At 47.9% G+C, this 23759-nt stretch overlaps 1 protein-coding gene across 1 annotated transcript; it reads right to left on the bottom strand.

The window, feature by feature from the left end:
• Positions 1 to 1438: 1438 nt before the first annotated feature.
• LOC146184527 (uncharacterized) lies at positions 1439 to 23406 on the bottom strand. Its single transcript, XM_084608575.1, has 2 exons — positions 22109 to 23406; positions 1439 to 1592 (listed from the first exon to the last, which is right to left on the bottom strand). Exons 1-2 carry the CDS (start codon positions 23164 to 23166, stop codon positions 1439 to 1441), a joined length of 1212 nt encoding a protein of 403 aa, XP_084464701.1. The 5' UTR covers positions 23167 to 23406.
• Between the last annotated feature and the right edge of the window lie 353 nt (positions 23407 to 23759).

Below are 23759 nucleotides of genomic sequence, written 5' to 3'. Positions count from 1 at the left end.
ACTAGCCAGGCTTTATAGCGCCCGCCGACGCTATAAACCGGAGGCGCTGAGATCAGTGTTCGAGGAAAATAAAGATGACCAGCGCGTGCTCGGAGAGCAGGCACGGCACGGGCTGTTCAGAATGAGAAAGCCTGCCATGCTGGTCATCTTGCTCTGGTGCTTCATCGCAACAGTGGTGACTCCGGCCTAAGAAATGACAGACCTCAACAACCTACCACCCTCAGGCGACCTTCGGCCTGACGCTACCTTGCGCCAACGGGGCGTCGCAGCTCTCCAGCTCCGCCTACAGTATTATGGCTCAAGTGTCCGCAGATCTGGTTCCATCTGCGGACACTTGAGCCATAAGCCATCTTCCAATTCCACCACATCACCTCGGAGACATCTCGGTTTCGTCATTCACTTTCCAACCTGCAGAGGTAGCGGACATTATCGCTAGACCCTTGGGCGATGCCCCGTACCAGCGACTAAAGCAGGGCTTTCTGGACTTCACCACGGCGTCCGAGAGTGCGCGCCTCCAGCAGCTGCTCACCTACGAAGAGCTTGGAGACCGCCGCCCCTCGCAGCTACTCACTCGAAAGCGGCAGCTCTTGGGCGAATGCAACGCCTACTCGAATGGCGCACTGTTGAGGCAGCTCTTCCTTCAACGCTAGCCGCAGTCCTCCCGTTTCAACTTGGCTGCGGCGAGGGACTTGACCCTTGACCGCCTCGCCCAGCTCGCTGATCGAGTCCACGACGCGACTTCTCCTTCCATCGCTGCCCTCTCTTCTCCACCGGAGACCTCGATCATTTCATGGTTAGAGGTCCGGATCGATCAGCTGGCCGCTTCTATCGATGCCCTTCGGACGTCCTCTCATGCCCAGCATGGTTTCTTCTCAACACCTCGTCGCCATTGGTCTTCGCCGAGCGGTCCGTACTCGTTCAATCCTCGCAGTTCATGTCTCTCACCCGAACACCGAACTTTCCAGCATCGCGCCCGCCAGTGCACTCCATCGTGCAACTGGTCGGCAAACGTGGAGCGAAATCACTGACGGCGGCGTGTGACCTCGCTCTTCAACCTGGCTGCCTTTTCGTCGTCATGGACAGCATTTCTGGCCTGCCCTTCCTCGTCGACACTGGTGCCGATGTCAGCGTACTGCCGTCCTCCACGGCCGGCCGTGCTACCAAGTCACATGGACCTATTCTCCGTGCGGCCAACTCAACCTCCATCACAACGTATGGTCTCCGATCCCTCACTCTGCACATTGGCCTCCGGGGCACATTTCGATGGGTCTTCATCGTCGCTGATGTACATCAACCCATCCTCGGATTCGACTTCCTGACGCATTTTGATCTGGACGTCAGCATGCATCGCCATCGTCTTATCGACATCAAGACGCGCCTTTCCATCAGTGGCGTTATATCGGCTGTCGCTTTCACTGGCATCCGAACTCTGATTCCGTCATGCCCGTACGCCCAAGTACTCGCAGACTTTCCCGAGGTCACGAGGCCTTGTAATCTCCATCAGCCACCCAAGCACGGTATAACCCACCACATTGTCACGCGTGGTCCACCTGTCGCAGCTCGTCCACGCCGCGCCTTCAGTGAGCGTCTGGCTATAGCAAAACGGGAATTCGACCACATGCTCCAGCTGGGTATTATTCGCCCTTCATCCAGCGCTTGGGCTTCACCACTCCATCTGGTGCCCAAGAAAGAACCGGGTGACTGGCGTCCGTGCGGCGACTACCGGGATCTCAACGCTCACACGGTCCATGACAGCTATCCCCTTTCACACATCCAAGACTTACTGGCCATCTGGAAGGCTGCAAGATCTCTAGTAAAGTGGACCTTGTCAAGGCGTACCACCAAATCCCAGTTGAGCCGACAGATATTCCGAAGACGGCCATCAGTACACCCTTCGGACAGTTTGAGTACGTGCGCATGCCATTTGGGCTGCGCAACGCCGCTCAAACTTTCCAGATTCATTGCTGAAGTGACACGTGGACTCCCGGCGGTATTTGCATACATCGACAAGATACTCGTCGCGAGTCGTTCTCCCCAGGATCACGAGCGTCACCTCCGGGAACTCTTTCAACGCCTGCAAGTTTGGCTTGGTCGTAAATGCCCAGAAATGTGTTTTCGGCTCTTCTGAGCTCGAGTTCTTGGGCCACCACATCTCGGCGAAGGGAATTCGTTCATTGCCTTCTCACGTCCAGGCTGTTAAGGACTTTCCATAACCCACTACCTTACGCAAGCTGCGAGAGTTCCTAGGCCTAGTGAAGTTTTTCACGGCGCTTTTTTTTGCACTGCGCCGAGCTTCTTCACCCCCTGACTGACCTTATCCGCACCACCAAGTCCTCATCCTCCGCGATTTCCTGGTCTCTCGAAGCTGAGGCCGCTTTCTCGGCTGAAAAACAAGCCCTCGCCGATTCAGTAGTCCTCATCCATCCTAGGACTTCCGCGCCCACTCGCATCATGCTGGATGCTTCTAGTGTGGCCATTGGTGCGGTTCTCCAGCAGCAAATCGACTCCGAGTGGCACCCACTGGGTTTCTTTTCTCGGAAGCTCCAGCCTACCGAGACTCACTACAGCATATTTGGCCGTGAGCTGCTTGCCATCTACTCCACTATCCAGCACTATCGCCACTTCTTGGAGGGCCAGCCATTCTATGTTCTCACGGACCATAAGCCTTTGGTGTATGTGTTTTATAGAAACTCTTCGAAGTACGTCGCCCGTGAACTTCGTCATCTGGCCTACATATCGGAGTTCACAACCGATATTCGACATATCTAAGGCGCCGACAACGAGGCAGCTGGCGCATTTTCACGCATTACCACCATCGGCGTGTCTTCACCTGCTGTGGACTGGCAATCTCTGGCCGGGGCGCAGCTTGAAGACCCTTAGCTGCAAGCCCTGCGTGCCCACCCCCGAGCCCTCCGTCTGCAGCTCGTGCCTCATCCGTTTGTACCAGGATCACTCTGGTGCGACATATCATCGGCTCTACCGCTACCGTTTATTCTGGAGGCCTTTCTTCATGCCATTTTCTATTCCCTCCACGACACCTGCCATCCTAGCATTCGAGCCGCCCAGCGCCTCTTTACCCAGCGGTACGTCTGGCCGAACATGAACACCGATGTTCGCCAGTGGGCCCGCTTGTGCCCTGCTTGCCAGTCCGCCAAAGTGACACGCCATAACAAGAGTCTTTCCTGCCGCGTAGATCGCGCTTTGACCATATTCATCTTGACCTGGTTAGACCGCTTCCCCCCTCTCAGGGCTACGAGTATATTCTGACGATGGTTGACCGCTTCACCCGTTGGCCCGAAGCCGTGCCAATTCCGGACATTACTGCGCAAACAGTTGCCAGAGCTTTCGTTTCAGTGTGGGTTTCCCACTTCGGCTGACCCGGCATTGTTACCACGGATCGCGGCCGCCAGTTCGAATGTGCCCTCTTCACTTGGCTCACACAGTTACTCGGCACTAAACACTGCCGCACCACATTATACCATCTCTGTGCCAACGGCATGGTCGAGCAGCTCCATCGCCAGCTCAAAGCTGCCCTCACGGTGCGCCTGTATCGCGAGCACTCGGTCGACTACCTGGTGCATCTACGCCTACGTGCCGTCGTGCGTCGTGACCTTGGCTGTTCGGCGGCCGAACTCATCTTCAGTACATCCCTGCGGCTTCCCAGAGACGTTTTCGTACCTTCGGCTCCCTTGTCCCAGCCCTTACAATACCTTCATCGCCTACAAGACTGTCTTCAGCATCTTCGCCCAGCGCCGCCTCGCTCAACTGCCCATCAAGTTTTGTGCACCCAGACCTTGCTTCCTCGACGCATATGTCTCTCAGGTGAGAGGCTTGAAAGGCGCCTCTTGCCTCCTCATACGACGGCCCTACTACTCCTCAACAGGACGACAAAGTCAGCGACAAATCTGCTGGAGGGTCGTGAAGAGGTCGTATCTCTAGATCGCCTGAAACCCGCGTACCTCGAGACACCTCCCCATTAGCTCCCCTCAGGTGTTCCCGGCTTATCTGCAGACCTGCTTGCCGCCGTGGTACCCCCCCCCCCCTCTGCCCCGTCGGCGTGTACATTTCGCCGTTCCGTCTAGGCGGGGGGCCCTATAGCGCTGCCGACGCTATAAAGCGGAGGCACTGAGATCAGTGTTAGAGGAAAATAAAGATGGACAGCGCGTCCTCAGAGCGTAGGCACGGCACGGGCTGTTCAGAATGAGAAGCCTGCCACGCTGGTCATCTTGCTCTGGTGCTCCATCGCAACAACTTCATGCACTGCATAAACAGCTGCTGAGGCTTGCAGATTTCTGCGTGTAATTGAGGCAATCTGCCCAGCGCAGCAGTATGTGACATCCACTGTGTTGCCTTCAAAGTATAAAGTGCCACTATGTACTAAAAATTTGACTAATTTGTTTGCATGACAGGATCTATGCCCTGAAAGAACATGCGACAAAACGCAGGCCAGGAAGTAAAGCAAGAAACAGTACTTGTGAGCAAGACGACGGCGCTCACACTTGTTTCACAGCATTAACAAGTGAATTTCGCATAACACAAACGCATTCTTCATGGTAATGCGTCGCTTCGAAACCAAAGTTGTCGTAATGTAGTTCTAATTATACTGCAGCCATGTACAGTGCAACGGCAGCACGCAAACGCTACGTGTGTGCTGGCCGCTCCATGCTTTCGCACCACGTATAGCAGACGACGCTCCCAGCACGGAGCAAGAGTTAACTGCAGCGCCGCTAGTTCTCGCGCCCGCCACTTGGGACCCACTCCTCCGCAGGGCGATTTGGGGAGCTGTGAAACTCAGTTTGTTCTAGTAACCTTGGTCATAATATCAAGGAAAATCTCTAGCATGCATATCCATGCTAAAAGGGCTAGGTATACAAAGAATGAAAGTTTTCAAATTTTTTGAAACTTTGCAGCCTTTGAACTTTGTGAAGAGGACTGGTGACAAGAACCTTGGAATGATTGACAAAGTGTTAAGGGTGTGTTGGTTTAGTTAATTTTCAACCCCTATTACTAAGAATGGCAAGCACACAAATGCTCCATAACTGCATTGTACGAAGCTGCGGCGTTGTGAGAAAAGAGATGACTGTAGACAACATACTGTGATAGAACACAAAGGGACCATGTGTTTGTTATCATGCTGATAATCATTGCATAAGTTTTGTTTGCATGTATTTATCTTTTCAACTTCTTCTAATGTATCTGCTCTGGGTTTACATAACTCCTGTTCATTGTTTATATATATAGTTGCCAATATTGATCTTTGTACTTTTGTTTATTATATTTCCTTGTACTAATCCTCTTTGCTGTCAATTACGGCATACGTCTACGACTCTGTTTTTAAGTATTTCCTGATGCTTGTTTTCGAATGTCGAGAATTGAGCTTGTTTCCTGCATGTATTTTCTTTTTGCTTTGTCCTTAGAACATCTGTTTTGTTTCCTGCTTTCTTCTGTATCAATATTTTTGTGTTCCCTACTTGGGCTATTAAGACCTAGAGTAATAATATTTCAGCTTGTCTATGTGATATTAGAGTAAGCGACCCTGCGAACACAAAGCGAAGCAACTGTTATACACTCTCCTAGTCACGTGGTATCCCAGCGGTGGACCTAGGGCGAGCGCGCGCCTCTACGTATGGAATTTTGCTTTTGTGCAAAGCAGAAAAAGCAAATGTGAGAACAAGAATCGAAGAAGCTAGCGGCGCCAGCTACGTGCGCCGCACCTGCGGTTAAGGTCAAACACTTGTTAAGCTTCATCCTGGCAGGCATCGAGTATTAGAAGCTTTCACTGTAAAAACCAAAAAGAACATCCTGCAATGGTCCCCTGACAGCTCTTCTTTGAAAATAGGCGCCAAACAAATACACAGTAGCAAAGTTGACGTACAGAAGGTCGTTGAAAACGCAGGAGAAAGCGTGATGAAGATAGATTTAAGCGCGATCACACTTGACTTTGTGTGGTTGACCAGACCCCTAGTTAGCCTACCTCACGCTTTTGTGATTCATGTCATTACTTTTAGTGGCAATGCAAAACTTGGGGAGTGATCATTTTGCTTTGATTCTGACAAAGTTGCAGCGAGGGCTTTATGATGCGAGAAATACGTTGATATGAGCGTAGCGACTTTTCATGAAATGTGCTTCTCGGCAGCATCCAGAAAACATTCGTCCTATGTTCCACCCGCCGCACGTTCGTAGTTCTGGCCTCCGCATACGTGCAGCATTTTGAGCTCGACGCTCAGCCTGGTACATATCCACCTTTGTTATACGTAGACAGTACTCATGCTTCCCGTCACCGATACCGTCGAAATCATAACCGCTGCCGCTGCTACTGTGGAGATGCGCAGCATCCCGAACCATAAAATCATTTCAGGATAGTACATTGAGTTGCTTTTCAAGACATTTATGTCGTCTTGTATAGGCGCACGTCCAACCGGATGACGCTGAGCTTAATGGGACACTGCAGTGGTTTTCAAACTTGCTCACCTTCCACTGTACTGAAGTCGACTCATTGTTGGTCAGGTCTGTGAAGTTTTTTTGTGATTATTGCGAAAACATCACAGCAATCGCCGATTGAAAGCGAATCGTTCAAACTTCCCGCGGCCCGCGACGGTGCAAGAGAGGAGGAGAGTGAAGAGAGAAACCTCACCTCCGCCGGCGTGCGTGACGTCATCGTGAGGATAGGGTAGGCGCTCCCAGCAGCCTGAGTGCGTTTTAGCCTGTGTTGTTGCTCGTGTTTCGAAGTTGTGGAAGTTCAACGCGTCACTTGAGTTGAACACCCGTCCCAACATGCGGTACTGCCGTGCCTTCAGGTGCACGAGCACCTTAGGCCGCGACGATGCTAATTTCCACAAATTGCCGCAAGACAAAACTCCTAGCGCAGTCGGTCGCTTCTGTGAAAAGGGACGAGTTCACGCCGACCATATTACTGGGCAATGAAAACTGCAATATTTGCTCAATTCAGTAAGTTGTATTCTGAGAGCAGCTACAATGAACCTGGCAGAGCTATTTTCTAGCAATATATAAACACTTATTGTAAAGAATATAATGTCCTAAGCAAAAATACGATTATCCGCGCGAACAAAAATCGCAGACGACCAGCGGGCATGTACCCGACTTTTTTTTTATTGACCACGAGCGAATTTCAACAGTTCCCTTTCGGAAGGAGTGTTTCCACCAGCGGCTGCAAGCTTCGACTATCTGTTGCGTCAAGCTTCCCGTATAGTTATTACACGAGCATAGGCATGCAAATCAATATTGCGAACATACTGCTGTGGATCAACGCACATATAAAAACTAAAATAGCATATTCCACTGCCGCATCCCTAGTGCAAAAACCAGTGCGCAGAGTCCGAGTGCCCCAGTGCCATACCTGATTATAGGCCCAGTATGACGCTGGAGACTAGGCGTACTGAGACGTGGAATACTGGCACGTGCCAAACTGGTGGCACTGGTCACCCGGAGAAAGAAACGCCCAGATAAAAAGTAAAAGCTGAAACGTAACGATGCACCTACACTACATTAATAAATGCTAACAAAATTAAAAAAAAATAAAACCAGGGGAAAAAGGAAACTGCAGTAGTAGGGGGCTTCGAGAACTCGGTACCTCTTGCTCCGTAGCTTTCTACGTTAATCACTCGGCCACGCCGAGTACTGGGAACCTTTGGAACATTTTTGCATCTTATGTCATGACCGCATTCATAAGGTTAGGACTTCATGTTTCGAAGTGTACAGGTAATTGCTGCTGCTTCACCAATTACAATTTCTTCACAATTAGAGCTTGCTGCCTGCTCTCAAGACTTGCAACTAATGTTCTGGATGCCTATGCGCACTATTGTGTGCACTGGAATCATTTTAGCATGCCGAGTTTGGCATTGCTGGCAAATGTGCCAGCGCCGGCTCTTCGTTGGTGCTCTGCTACCGTGGCCGTAATTTTCGCTGAACACGGAGCTGTACCACAAACCTTCAAGAAAAAAAGTGCGACGAAGCTTCAATACCTGCAAGCGCAGCAGCGAGGACACTATTTTGCTTGTAACTAAATCTTATTTGTATGTAAACATTTCGGGAAGCGATGCAATGACCGAGGACTCGGCTAATTTATACGCAGAGCAAGAAGCACCTCAAAAGCTTGAGAAACAGGCAAATTATTTCCAGGGGGCGCTCAGAGTGAAAGTAACATCGGCCTTGGAGCCGTTCTTGTGCACCGTCGAGATGGTGTTGAACGAGTCATCGCCTATGCCAGCCGTACTTTATCGCGCGCCGAGATGAACTATTCAACGCCTGAAAAGGAATGCCTGGCTATTATTTGGGTTCCTGCGAAATTTGGCCCCTACCTTTATGGTCGCTCATTTAAAGTGGTCACTGACCACCATTCTTTGTGTTGGCTGGCAAACCTGCGTGATTCGTGCGGCTGCCTGGTGCGATGGAGCCTTCACCTACAGGAGTTTGACATCACTATAGTCTATAAGTATGATCATAAGCATGAAGACGCTGACACGCTTTCTCGTGCGCCTGTCGAGCTCGCTTCACCAGACACGGATGACGCTGACAGCTTCCTCAGAGCTGTTGATGCTTCCGATATGTCTAATCAGCAACGTGCCGATCCAGAGTAGCGGCCCAGATCGATTATTTAGAAGGTCGACCAGCCTCCATACATAAGTGGTTTTCTCGGAGCCTATCACGTTTCTGCCTGAAAGGTGGCGTGCTCTATAAGCACAACTCTAGATCCGAGTCGAGAACCTACCTCCTCGTGGTATCCACAACTCTGCGAGAGGAAATCCTTTCCACGTGCCACGATGAACCAACTTCTGGCCACTTGGGCTATTCTCGCACACTTGTTAGAGTACGACAGACATTCTACCTACTAGCCCAACCTTGCCACTGTTGTTAATTGGTATGTCCAGAGCTGTCGGAAATGTCAGCGTCGGAAGGTTCCGCATTCAAAGCCTGCAGGCCTCCTCACGCTCATAATACCACCACGAGCAGTTTTATCAAGTCGGCATGGACCTTCTCGGTCCTTTACCTCGGTCCTCCGGTGGCAACCGTTGGATAATCATCGCCACAGATTATCTGACTCGCTATATCGAGACCAAACCACTACCTAGTGGTACAGCATCTGAAGTTTCCCATTTATTTCCCGAAGTTTCCCGCAGATCATACTGCGGCACGGTGCTCCAACCAGTATTATTAACGATAGATTGACTGCGTTTACTTCGCAAATGATGGCTGAAGTTTTTCATCTCAGTGGTATAGCGCATCGAAAAGCTACAGCTTACCATCCGCAGAAAAACGGGCTGACGGAAAGGCTTAATAAGACCATGGCGGACATGCCGGCGATGTATGTCGATGTCCAGCATAAGACTTGGGATGCCATCCTACCATATGTGACTTTCGCGTACAATACGGACTGCAGAACCACATGATTCACGCCATTTCACCTCGTTTATGGCAGGGAGGTTCGGACGATGCTGGACGCAATGCTCCCTTGCGAAACAGATAGCGAGCATTCTACAGACGCCGAGGAGTTTGCCCAAGATGCTGAGCAAGCACGCCAACTAGCACGCGTCCGCATCGCCCAGCAACAGGACAATGATTCCCGCCGGTACAACCTCCGCCACAGACAAGCTTTCTACAACACCGGGGACCAGGTGTGGGTGTGGACTCATGTTCGATGCCATGGCCTATCAGAAAAGCTGATTTGCCGCTACTTCGGACCATATAAAATCATGCGGCGCCTCAGCGACGTCGATTACGAGGTGCTCCCGGATAGCCCAGAGCAGAAAGGCCGTCGGCTACCTCGTCCAGAGACAGTTTATGTCTTGCGAATGAAGCTTTATTTTGCGCGGTAACTGAAATACGGAATCAGCAAACTTTTTTTATCTCGTTTGCTTTTGTCCGCTTGTGTGCACATGTGCCTGTGTGCGTCACGCTTAAGGAGGGAGGAATGCCAGGGGGCGCTTAGAGCGAAAGAGGTTGAAGTCAATCAGCTCCGCCTTCGCAGGACGCATTAAAAACTATGAATGTGGACTTTCACGTGTACCGGCTTTATAAATCTAGCCCCAGTTAACAACGCCGTGACAATATTATGCATTACAAGCGCTGTATGTTGTTGTTTTTCTCTCATGGGCCCATCGCTCGGTAAACTACTCTCTTCCTTGTATTATTTTTTTCTTTCTGCTGTTTACACTGGGCCATGGTGCAAGCTACGCTCGCTAATACGTAGGCCCTGTTTGTAGCCTGCGATTGAGCCCGCATTGAACATTTTAGCAGTAATCAGTGTATTAGAGTGCCCTCAAGATCAGCTGTAAAGTTTGATATGCACGGTAGCCTACTATATTCAATTCCACAATTGGTTGTGGTTGAACGAAATCGTTAGTTCGTCAAGAAATATCAGAGGCGCAGCGATTGTGGTCTCATTCGAAACGCCAGAAACATGGAAAATCTAGAATAAAAGATACTGGCTTTGCTTTCTATAAAGGTGCGCAACGACTTCGCAGCAAGAAGCGCTTACTTCCACCATATTTTTCATGTGTGGCCCGATGGTCGATTGCGAATACGCAGTTGCTATAATGGCCCCTCAGAGAGGCTAACCGGAACCAGTGCGGCCCAGCACACATTCAGTGCTTCTCCCAGTTCATCGCGGATGCCAGCCACACCCAGCGTCCAAAGGCTAATCCCAGCCATTTTCTCCCATCGTACCAGTACAACAAGTGTCTTCCGTCACTGCTCCAGTGAATATCACAGACCTCCAGCGTCCCCAGCCGATCCAGTGCGAAACCAGCGCGAAAAACGTACTGGTTTCGCATTGGAAGACGTTGGGAGACGCTGATTTTTGCTAGCTTCAAAATATGTCCAAGAAGTATTTTGCTTTGGGCTAGTTGGTTCATGGTTGAAGTGGATTATGAAGAAGGCGCGAAAGGGACGAGGACAAGGAAGGAACACCAAAATAACAGGACAGGCGCCAACTTTCAACTGATGTTTATTCGCGCAAGCCCTTTCATCTTATGAAGCACCCAAACCGTATCACAAAGGTCTATCACATAGTCATCCACGTGGAGCACTCAGATCACCGGCGGTATTGGTCACAGACAAGATAAAACCTCACAATATAATAAGCCAGTAAACAAAAAAATAAATATCAATTCATAACAGTAAAGCACGCCATCCAAAAATATATAAAAGTAACCTGTTCGAAAGAGTCCTAAGATTATCGAAGTGCACAAACACACAGAATAAACATATCAACCCCAAATTGAAATCAACCACACAATGCAGATACGCACGTTCTTTCCGAGTTTCTGTTGGTCATTTTAGTTTCCTTTGTCACCTGTTCAAGCCTTTTTCTGCGTTTCTGTTGGTCTTTCTGGTAATCATTGCCACCTGTTTTCGTTATTGCGGTCGAAGGGAAGATTACAAACACGTGCCGTGTTTGTCTTGGGCACGAGCGTATCTGCATTGTGTGGTTGATTTCAATTTGTGGTTGATATGTTTATTTTGTGTGTTTGTGCACTCCGATAATCTTACGACTCTTTCGAACAGGTTGCTTTTATATATTTTTGGATGGCGTGCTTTACTGTGATGAATTGCTATTTATTTATTTTTTGTTTAGTGGCTTATTATACTGTGAGGTTTTACCTTGTCAGTGACCAATACCGCCGGTGATCTGAGTGCTCCACGTGGATGACTATGTGATAGGCCTTTGTGATACGGTTTGGGTGCTTCATAAGATGAAAGGGTTTGCGCGAATAAACATCAGTTGAAAGTTGGCGCCTGTCCTGTTATTTTGGTGTTGTCCTTGTCCTCGTCCCTTTAGCGCCGTCTTCATAATTCACTTCAAAATATGTGGCTGGAACATGCAGTCCCAAATCATCGGTCTCACCACGTCTCGAGAAAACCGAAAACACTCTACACCACAATCAAGAATACACCTAGTACTCGGTTCGCACGCAGCAAGCCAGGCAAAAAGCAATCACCTCAACGAGTTTCGTCACTTCATTACTAGGCAGAGCGTTATAAGACGCCTGAATCTGCCTCCGAGTCGGAAAGATAATGTTAGAAGCGCTTCGTCGTGTAAACGCTCCCACAATTGCATCTAATTTCGGCTAATAAAAACATATGCAGCTTTGCAAAATGCCGTTGTACATGCCAGAGCCACATTTTGATGCCAGTAGATGCTGATGGCTTGCTTTCGCTTCGTCGATGCTGCCTCGTTTGCGGCCGTATCTGGTGCGTATACATACCACGAGACCCATATAGTCATTTAGCGTACCGCAACAGCTTTTATAGCTTCGCAGAGAGTTGTGACGGCTGCGATCTACATGCAGCGCAGCGCAGGATGCATATCGGCAGCGTATCGGGACCTCGCGACTACGTCACGACAACTCGACCAATCGTAGGCGGCGGCGCAGCCCGCGGCGTCTCTCGAGTTGCCGGCAGTGCCGGTCGCATATTTTAACTTAAAAAAGACAATTGGCGCTTGTTTCTGCCTAAATTTAATTAGATGATCAAGTTCGCGGCCTGAGAGACTGTTATAAGCCATTTATCTCGATTTCTGCAAAACGTGCTGCAGTGTCCCTTTAACGAGATGAGCGGGGCATGTGTACATGAATCGGTTTTCGAAGTAATCGCCCACTCTTATTGCCGACGAACAGCACATATTGTTAATTTAAATAATGATGAACCTTACACGCAACAACCGTGGCCGCCAGTTCACATGGTAACTTACTAAGGATTTCCGGCTTTGTTCCGGTGGGGATCCTTTGATCTCTGATGTCGCCCAGACATTTCTCTTAGGTTGCACGTGTGGGGAAAATTTAACTGAGGCTTGCAGGCACATATGATGTAGCAGAATGTTCGAAATGTACACATACGTCATGAACTTCATACTTCATACTTCATGAACTTTTGAAAACCAAGGGAGTACTTCCATTGACTGCTAGCTAAGACCTCTGTATTCGCTTTTTTTTTAGTTCTTCAAGGAACACCCCCACGCTATAATCATTTCAGCTGCATAACACCTCCGATCGAAGATTTATCAACAAATGAAATATTCAGGCTGCTGTTCCGCTGGATGTCTGTGCATGAAATGCACCCGCACCCATTTGTTAACACGCAAACGGAATGAGGTGGAATCCATACACATATCACATGTTTGCCAAACTCCAAAGTAATAATTCTCTAAAACAGACATAACAAAATCATCTCTTTTATTTATATTTGAAATAAATTTATCTCTCTTAGGAATATGTAATCCTGACAAAATATTTTCACTTCCGCAGTTAGCACTTTTCCAGATGTAATGAACCCTACCTCAAGTTTGCCTGCGCGACTGCAGTGCGCGCTCCACCACAAGCGGCGAAATTGAGCGGCGCTCAACTGACTAGACGCCACCACTGCGCCTTGACTAACCGTGCTGTAAAGGCTCCTCTCCGCGCCGCTGTGTGCCTCTCCGCAGCCAGCGGATGTAAGCAGCGCCCTCCTCCTCGGCGCGCACGCGCAGCGCCGCCACGTAAAATAAAAACCAGTCTAAAAGGCTGCCCGTCTGATCGGCGGTCGCACTCATGTATCGTTCCTTTTTTTCAAGCGCGTTGTCTATAGCAGACGCATATCGCGCCCCTATAGCCTGGGGGCCCGGACGTTGTACGTAGTACGAACGTGATGGAGAACGACGCCAACGCTGCAACGACCAGCAACGACGCCCCGGTATTTCAGACTCCTTCGACGGTGTCATCCGACGGTGTCATCCAAACTTTCAACTACGTCTGCCGCCATTTTGGCCAAAGAAGCCCCGCCGTGTGGTTTACGCAAGTCGAAGCCCTCTTTAATCTGCGACACCTAACAACGCAATGCGTGAAGTACCTTCACGTCGTCTCAGCACTTTCACCGGAGGTAGCTGATGAATTCGACGACGTGATGAGAGCTCCGCCCCCGACAACACCCTACGACCATTTCAAGACCACGGTGCTGACGAGCAGAGCAGTGTCTGAGCAAAGCCGCCTGCAGCAACTCCCCAACGCAGAGGAACTTGGCGATCGTCGAACGTCACAACTTCTACACCGCATGCGACAGCTCCTGGGAGGCCGTACTCAAGACGCACGCAGAGAGCCCGCGCTTACGTGAGCTTTTCCTGCAGTGTTTGCCTCAGATGCTTGTGGTGGTTTTGGCTGCTGTGGACGACGATATGCCCCGGATGTTGCTGGACCCCGGGGAGTAAAATGAAGGGGGGGGGGGGGGATCAGGGGACAGCGCCACACACATTTGCAGAGAGCGCTTTTCCTGCGGCTACCGATGCACCGCCCCTTTAACATTTTCCTCTCCCCGCTCATGGGCATAACCGGTCCCGGTGCGGGGGCTATAAAGGGGAGCGCCAGACGTCGCCTCTCTCTCTTCCTTGCCGGATCGTCTTGAGCGCGGGTGCTCCTGCGGCTGGCTCCCCGACCACGACCCCCTTATCGCCGGACCTGCCTAATCTGTGCGATAAAGATGTTTGTTTCACGGGCCGCTATGTGTGCGTGTTTCTTGTGTCTCCCTCGGGCAAAGGAATCGCCCACAAATTCGGCAAGTTCACTCCATAAAATTGTTCTTGTCGCCAACACTTTAGCCGAGCAACCGACATGTTTATTGTATATACCTGACGAACTTATTTCGAACTCTGCAGCGATGTGATCCGTATAAAGTCATAGCAGGGAACCGAAATTTAAATGGTTTATTTATCATTCAAAAAGAGAAATAAAATATGTCCTACACTGTTTGGACCCTTATCCACAGGCTAGTCATGGGTCCAAAAAATAAAATACAAAGGTGCAGGCATTTCGCATACGCAATAGAAACTCAGAACAGCGGTGAGAGCGATATATAAACTTCTATACATGAAATAAATGTGTCAACATGCATAAGTAGCAACAATCACAGTATCGTACAGGCATGTTAAATTACATTATCAGAAACGAATACACACAACAGGTAAAAAAAAATCAGCATACATTGTGAAAGTGCTGAAAGTATTGTTTGGATGTATAAGCAAAATTTTCAGTATATTTCACTTGGGGTGGAAGAGTATTCCATATTTTTGCGCTTATAAAAGAAAGCCGTCATTCTCCATATACGTTGAGAGTAGTAAAGTTTCCTAGTGTTGTATTTAGGGTGGTTTGGGTTGATGTGTGAAAGACGGATATATGAAAGGGGTGGTTGTACCTTACAGTAATGCTCACGCAATTTGCTGTTTTTTGCAGACGCAATGAATCAAAAGCTAACATACGTAGGTCGTCGAATAATGGCTTACTTTGATGGTTCTACTTGGAATGCGTTATGATTTTTAATAATCGCTCCAGTAATTTTTTGGATGGGCACAAGATAAGGGTCGTATGTCCATCCCCATGACTCTAGGCAGTATGACAGATGGCTGTGGATAAAGGAGAAATATAAAATACGGAATGTATTTATATAAAAAAAATCAGGTGCCTGAAGAAGTCTGTAGCACCCAGATGCTATCTTCCCCCCACTGCTAATAAATGATCTTTCCAGTGTACGTGTCTATCAAACATTACGCCAAGGTATTTAAAACAGTGTGTGTATTCTAGTATGAAGTTGTCAATACCGATTCACACAGAGTTAAGATCTACTTGCTTGCTGCAGGAGTGAAAAATAGCAAATTTCGTTGCTCAGGTATGGGTAGCATTCTTCCTCGTTTTCATCTCTATGCAACTTCACTTCAGCGTGAATACTCGCAATGAAACCAAATATCTGCAGTAAAATTTCATTGATTTTGCTTCGAAGAGGATCACCCAAGCACTCAAAGTAATCCGTGCTCACGTCTGTACAGTGTTGAACACTGGGCCAGCGGAGCCTTGCTTCTTAACTAGGGTATCGAGCAACAAGTACTCTCTTAAAACGTACACTCCGAGTTTAACGCGAGACGGAAGCAAGGCTGAGTTGAGCTCAAGGGGTAATTCGGGGAAAATCCCTGCCTTTTACACGGAGGCCGTAAGCTACGCATACAACTTAGAACCCATAACCATAGAGACCATGAGACGTTCCGGGAAGAAACAAGTGTTAGGTTGAATGTACAAGTGTCGAGCAGGACAGCACAAAAGGCAACTATTGTGCTTGCCATGAGCTGAATCTCAGTCGACCTGAAGAATATGGATGTTGAATCCACGCTGTCATAACGAACGCACAAGCGGTATGTCGGGCGTAAGCCTCTGGCCTTTTATCAGAACAAGAACGACGCGTCCTCGAAGTGTTTCGCGCGTAAACACTTTCCTTCATTAGAACCGCCTGGCTACCAGGTAACGCTTCCCAATTTGAAAAAGAGCACGACCATGTGCTCGCCGGAAACATGACCCACAGTCCCCTATCTCATGGCAATACCCCTATACGGGTTTATCTAGTTGCCAGGCACGCGACCGCCCGATACAACGCCGCCTTAAAGTGCAACGAATAGACTTAGCGAAAGCTGATGGCGGAATAGACATTCATGTACACGAATGTCTAAAACAGCGTGCTAACGACAGCTTGAGCGCGCTCAGAGTACCCTTCTTTCAATGGTTCTCACACTCACTACACCCTGCATCGTTATTCCGACCAACGGTGAGCTTCAGGCACTCTAAGGTGCATTAAGAAATGCTCAACCTTGCCGCCAGACTGGAAATAAATCGACTTCTACCACCATAATCGCGATCAAGCTCAATCGCAATATCCAGGTTCGAAGAGCCTCGCCAGCACAGTCATGTCGTTTGGATTCTGGGCTACACTGATGCTGACAGAAGGAATCACTCAGGTCATAAAGAAGCAAAAAAGCGTCTACTAGTTTCCACTGTTTCGCTGAACACTGCTGAAGAGGGCATTCCAGGCGTGCCACCCGAAGCTCCATGTGACCAGAGTAACAATCCATCAAAAACTGTCGATTCAACCACTTTAGAAACACGAGTCACTACCGCCTTCATGATACACTCCACAGGGTCTTCTCGCTGAAGCCTCCAAAGTCTATATTCGGGTGACGAAGGTTTTTTTAGGTTTTGTGCTCGTGTTAATTACACTGCTAACCTTTTCACAAATAGCTAGCGCCACACTGCCCACAATCGCCGCCGGCGATTCCAAATGGACGGAAATTGCCGAAATTCCCGCACTGCCACCTTCCTTGCAAACAAGACCTATTTTATCTAAAACGACACAGCTTCTTTGATCCAAAGAGGGACGCCTTGGTTACCGAATATGACGCCGCACAGACGCTATTGCTTCAATTATACTTCTTTCATTCGGCCTGCCCTGCATTAAGAAAGACCTTGCTGCCTATGGTACATGAAGAGCCCTTATAAGACCAGTGTGAGGCAACATTTACACCCTACTTAGAGATTACTCCGGTCGTGTTTTCAACTTGTCTTCTTATGACTTGGAATCGAACTATTGCTTCATCGACTGGTTCCCCTAACTAAGGCCACTCCATTTAGTTATTGCAACCAAAATGTATCATTTTATTTGGCAGAAGGCAGTGCACTATTCCCGGCTTACTGCGCCTACGCTTAAAAACAGAATGCCGATAAATGATGAATTCGTGGGAAAAAGAGAGTAAGCAACAACGGATGAAGATCGGCTCACATAACAGAAAGGCACAGTCGGGAGTAAAAAAGGGTAGCACTCGGGGCATGTTTCCTGAACTGTAGAAAATAAATCTCGCGCGGTGGTTAAGAACAAGACGATAACAAAAGCACCAAGTACGTTTGCAAGAACGGCGCCGTAATGGCGTTGCGCTAGCTGCGCAATGCGATTTTCGCCGCTCCATTGACGTGATAATGTTCTAATCTGGTTTCCTCGTGACAGTACAGCTGTGTTTATGTTTAAAAGAAGCACGCAGTGAAAGTGAAACTTAGTTCTCTGCTATCTAGCTTGGCACCAATGACACAAATTCATAGGCTGGAAAGATTGAATTAATGAAATTGCAAACATAACTATGAAAACGTTAGGAGCACTCCCTAAGGATAGCATTAAATGCAGATGCGACAGCGCCTTCAGCGCCGCCTTTTAATCCCACGAATTTTGCCATTGAGAGTCTTGCATACAGCTTGCAAAAGTTCTGAAAGTCATTAGATGGTTTGGTTTTTGATTAAAAGAGGGCGCAATATCTGTCTCATCTCGGTGATGTTGTGTGTTGTGTTTTGTGGCACATAGGCAGCTAAGGCCATCATGCGCCAAGCTCGGGGTTTGCGTATCTGTTTGGTGAAAGGAAGCGAGCGATTATTTTAATACACTAGAGTAGGTTTAGGATGTTGGCATCTTTTAAGAAATCAATGAGAGAAGACGTTTTAATCAGTGAATTTTCTCCTAAGAGTAAGCTAGGATGTAAGGGAATGTAGTTGTCATAGAACTGTCGGAAATGCTTTTTTCTAAGTTGATCGAGTTTTATACAGGATATTAGGATGTGGTTTATGGTGACCACCTCTCCGCAGTGTTCGCAAATGGGTTTGTCTTTCTTTGCTAGGATGAAGTTATGAGTCAGGTGGGTGTGTCCGATACGAAGGCGGCATAAGATTACTTCAATAAAACGTTCTTGATGGCTGCATGTTTTCCATTCTTTATAACTGGCTTTACTAGGTGTAGCTTGTTATTAACTTCGTTATCCCAGGCAGCCTGCCATTTTTGTCTCAGTGTTCTTTGTATGAATTTTATGGCGTCATTATGTGGAATTTTCACCTTCTGTACTTGAGCATTGGAGGCGGCCGCGGCACATGCATCAGCCCTCTCATTACCGCTGATTCCAACGTGGCTTGGCACCCAGCAAAATTTGATATTAAGTCCTTGTGTTTTTGCTATCACTACATAATGGACTATGTCCCCTACTAAAGGTTCTATAGCATTTTTTTGATGTAGTGATGCGAGTACGCTCAGAGAGTCTGTATAGATGATACTGTTTTTGATGTTTTTGTTGACTATTTTATCTATTGCTAGGGATAAGGCGTAGCATTCGGCAGTAAATATTGAGGCACACTGTGGTAACCTTACTGTTGTTTCCTGTTTGTCTTCTATTACTGCACTGCCTACATGAAATATTGTCTTTGAACCATCTGTATAAAATGCCTTGTGATCACTGTAATTCTGATTTAATGCCAAGAACTCTTGTATTATGTGTTCGTGCGGTGTTTGTGATTTGCGAAATTGAGTTAATGTGAAGTCACACACAGCAGTGAAGTTGTACCAAGGTGGCAGTGGGTCAGGTCTCCGTGCAATATCAGGAAGTGCATCCAGCAAGTTGAGTTCCCGGCACTGCTCTTCAAAACGGAGTATGAGAGGTCTGATGGATCGAGGTTTATTGATGTACAGTGTTCTTGAGGGGCAGTTTGTAAGTATGGAGTAACAAATATGTTTCGGTAACGAGCGAATTTTCAGAACATATGAAAGTGTAAGCATGGTCCTCCTGTATTTTAGTGGCGGTTCGTTTGCTTCTACATACAGACTTGTCACCGGCGATGTCCTGTATGCACCAGTTGAAAGACGCAGACCCAGGTTATGTACTGGGTCCAGCCGTTTAAGGTATGATAGTCTCGCTGACCCATAGACCACGCACCCGTAATCTAAACAGGAGCGTACCACTGAGCGATAGATATGGAGAAGACATGTCCTATCAGAGCCCCAGTGTCTCCTCGAGAGTACTTTAAGGATGTTGAGAGCTCGAGAGGCTTTGACTTTCAGGCTGCTTATGTGTGGGAGGAATGTGAGCTTCTTGTCAAACGTTAGTCCTAAAAATTTGCGTTCTTGCTTTATCGGGAGTATGGTTTCATTTAGGTGCAGGGTGGGATTGAGCTGCAGGCCTCTCCTCAGAGAGAAAAGAACGGCAACTGTTTTCTGAGGCGAGAACCTAAATCCATATTTATCTGCCCAATTACTCAGTTTCTTTAATGCTAGTTGTATCTGTCGTTCACACGTCGATAGGCTGAATGATGTGCATGCGATTTGGAGGTCATCAACATAAAGTGAGTACATAACAGACTGTGGGATTACTTTGGCTATGGAATTCGTTTTTACAATGAAAAGTGTAGTACTTAATATGCATCCTTGCGGTACTCCGTTCTCTTGTGTAAAGTTCCTCGAGAGTGTAGAACCGAGGCGTACTTGGAACGAGCGGTCGGACAAAAAATCTTTTAAGAAGTTCAACATTCTGCCGCGGATTCCAAGATCTGCCAGATCGCGAAGTATCCCAAATCGCCAGGTGGTGTCGTACGCTTTTTCCATATCAAAGAAAACTGCGAGACAGTGCTGTTTATGTATGAAGGCTTCTCGGACTGTGTTTTCAAGCCGAACTAGATGATCCAGTGTTGAACAAGCTCTTCTGAAGCCGCACTGGTGGGTGTCAAGGAGTTCACGAGCTTCAAGAATGAACATTAACCTGGTATTGACTATGCTTTCGAATGATTTGGCAAGGCAGCTACTTAGGGCTATTGGCCTGTAACTAGTAGGAGAGTTTGGCAGTTTTCCAGGCTTCAGGAATGGTACAATGACAGCCTTCTTCCAAGCATCAGGCATTTTGCCTGACACCCAGATTTTGTTAAAAAATTTCAGGAGTGCTTCTACTGCAGGTTCGGACAGATGGGCTAGTATTTCATAGTGTATCTCATCGGGGCCTGGTGCAGTTTTCTTGCCATTAGTTAATACTCTATGGAGTTCCTGAACTGTAATTAAGTTATTGTAGGGCTCGTTGGTATAACCATTTGTAGGAAGTCTCTGTTTTTCTGCTGTGTTTTTATACTTTAAGAAGGAGTCTGTGTAATGTAGGGAACTAGAAACATGAGAGAAGTGTTCTCCCAATAGGTCAGCCTGCTCGAGTATACTTGTTTGTGCATCAGGGGGTGTAAGGAAAGGAACTGCAAAAGGAGAGAATTTGCCATCGAATTTGCGGACTTGCTCCCACATTTTCTTTGCTGTGACGGAACTTTTTATTGAAGACACATAACCTTGCCAAGATCTTTTTTCAGCATCACGTCGAATATTTCGAGCCTTAGCCCTTGCCTTTTTATATTTAATTAGATTTTCCTGTGTTGGGTATCGACGAAAAATTCCCCAGGCTTTGTTCTGCTTCTTTTTGGTCTCTCTACATTCCTTTGTATACCATATCTTTCCATTCCTTCGTACTATTCCCGAAGTCTGGGGGATGGCTAAATGAGCAGCGGCAATGATACATTCCGTGAACTCTTCATTTTGCTCGTTGACATCGAGGCAGTCCGAAAAGAGTTTTTCTAAAGCGGCATGTTTTTGGAAGAGTGCCCAGTCGGCTAGATACAGTTTCCAACGCCGTGGTTTAGTAAAGGTGATTAATGGTGACGATGTTAGACTGATAATGATGGGAAGATGATCGCTTCCATAAGGGTTGTCAATTACATTCCATCTAAAATCAGTGAAAAGACTTGGTGAACAAAAGGACAAATCAATGCAACTCATTTTTCCAGTGCTTGAAGAACAGTAAGTGTGTTTGCCCGTGTTCAGGAGGCAAACATTGTTGTTGAGAATAAAATCTTCTAAAATCCGACCTCTGGCGTCCGTTTTTTCGCTTCCCCAAAAGGATGAGTGAGCATTAAAATCCCCTACTAAAATATATGGCTCCGGTAGTTGCATTAAAATTGCTTGTAAATCATTAAGTGTGATAGTGAAATGAGGTTCGATGTATAAAGAACATATTGTTATTGTTTTAAAATGCACCACGGTGACTGCAACAGCTTCAATTGAGGTTTTAAGGTTGATTCCTCGTGTCGCAACGCCACCTTGGACCACAATAGCAGTGCCTCCGGAGAGCCTGCTTGAATTCTGTCGGTCACAACGGAAGACTTGATATTTTTTAAGAAAGTTTTTGTTCTGTGGTCCGAGATTGGTCTCCTGGAGACACAACGCAACTGGAGAAAATGAATTTAAAATGTCAATTATATCAGTGTAGTTGTGTAAGAGCCCGCGACAGTTCCAGTGAACTAGAAATGCCATGGTGGCGGGTTAGTTGGGGATAGGGTTGAAAATCTATGTTGTTGGGTTTTTTGGACCCATTATTGGGACTTTTTCCCTTCTTTTACGCTCGAGAGAGCTTTGCCGCCGCTGCTGCGGAGGCGAGGGGGGCGATGTGTCCATCACATCTTCAGATATGCTGGACCTTCGTGCAGAAGGAACGGATACACTTGTTTTTGACCTCGCCCCTTGGGGCAAGGCCTTTAGGCCTGCTGACCTGGGGGTCGGCGTGACCTGTTTTGGGGATAGTGGAGTAGCACTAGCTACCTCCACAGGGGGCGCGGATGGCCCTGCACCACGGTCACTAGACGTGACCTGGGCAGATGCCGAGGTCTGCGATGACGCTGCGCCCTGTTGCGTCATCACAGAGTAAGTTGGATTCTGCACCAACGAAAGCCGCTTTCTTGCCTCTCCGAAAGTAATATTCTCCGTGACTTTCAAGGTTACAATCTCTTTTTCCTTTTTCCATGTAGGGCAAGATCGTGAGTAGGCTGGATGATTGCCTTCACAGTTTACGCAAACGTTTGCTTCGGTGTGACAGTTGTCAGTGCTATGTTCGTTGGAGGCACATTTTGCGCAGGTGAGGCGGCCTCGGCAGCTCTGGGAGCTGTGGCCATATCTTTGGCAATTGTAGCAGCGGCGTGGGTTGGGAATGTACGGTCTGAGCTTGAGTTTTTGGTAGCCTACTTCAACTGAGTCAGGAAGGGTGCTCAGTGCAAATGTTAGCACAATGTGTTTAGTTTGAATCTCGTTATTGTCTCTCCTAATTTTGATTCGATAGACATTGGTTACATTTTGGTCTCTTAGTCCTTCTAGTAGTTCCTCCTCAGTCACGTATTTGAGATCATTATCTGGAATGACTCCACGAACTGTATTGAGTGACCTGTGGGGGCTGATTGAGACAGGGATGTCCCCGAACGACGTAACGGTTGTTAGCTTTTCACTCTGATGGTTATACAGCACTTCTAGGAGGAGGTCACCATTTGGTAGTTTCTTAATTTTGTAGCCCTGACCTATGGTACCTGTGAGCGTCTTTGTCACTAGGAATGGCGAGATCTGACGGGCAGTTTTTTCTGGGTGTTCCGAGTGCACGACATGGAAGTGGGGAAAGCTGTTGACATGTTTCGTAAAGAACTTGTTTGTCACATCGGTGCGCCCTCTCTTACTGGGAGGGCGATCAGTTTTAGAAATAAAAGAGGCCATGTAATTCAATTTTTGTTCGGTTATGATGCCAGCCACCCACCATGGAGTCCAACAAGGGGACGAGACAGGAGCTTGAGCAAGCACCCTGCCCACGCCAGCTGTACATCTTAACTATAACCTAATATGGTGCAACACAGGGTGGTTACTCCACACAAGGTTAACCCTCGCCACCGGGAAGTAAGGAAAAACTAAGAAGAGAGTAGAGGACAGGAGAGCTTTAGGACAGACGATAGGAAAGCGAAAGATGGGGGGAGGATAGGAAAGGGCGACTGCCGATTTCCCCCAGGTGGGTAAGCCTGGAGGTGCCGTCTATGGGAAGCGTGGGCCAAAGTGGTGTGTTGCCTCCGCCGAGGGGCCTTAAAGGTCCAAACACTCGGTATCAGCTCAACCACCAGGATCCCCTTTTCCCCAGACACGACGATGCCACGCACGGCTAAGCGTGGGTGCTCGGGGTCCGTGGTGTCGCACAAAACACACAAACACCTGCTTTAACAGGTGCCCCCTGCGGGGTCATCTCGGTGAGCACCTGCACTTGAAAAGAACGACGTACAATTAGAGGTACTTGGATTCCAATCCATATTCAAACCTAGCCT

Source organism: Amblyomma maculatum, chromosome 7 (genome assembly GCF_055883805.1).
Source record: "Amblyomma maculatum isolate TAMU_Amacu chromosome 7, ASM5588380v1, whole genome shotgun sequence".
Classification (NCBI taxonomy): domain Eukaryota; kingdom Metazoa; phylum Arthropoda; class Arachnida; order Ixodida; family Ixodidae; genus Amblyomma; species Amblyomma maculatum.
Note: the sequence above shows the minus strand (reverse complement) of the source record. Positions and strands in the feature narration are given on the sequence as shown.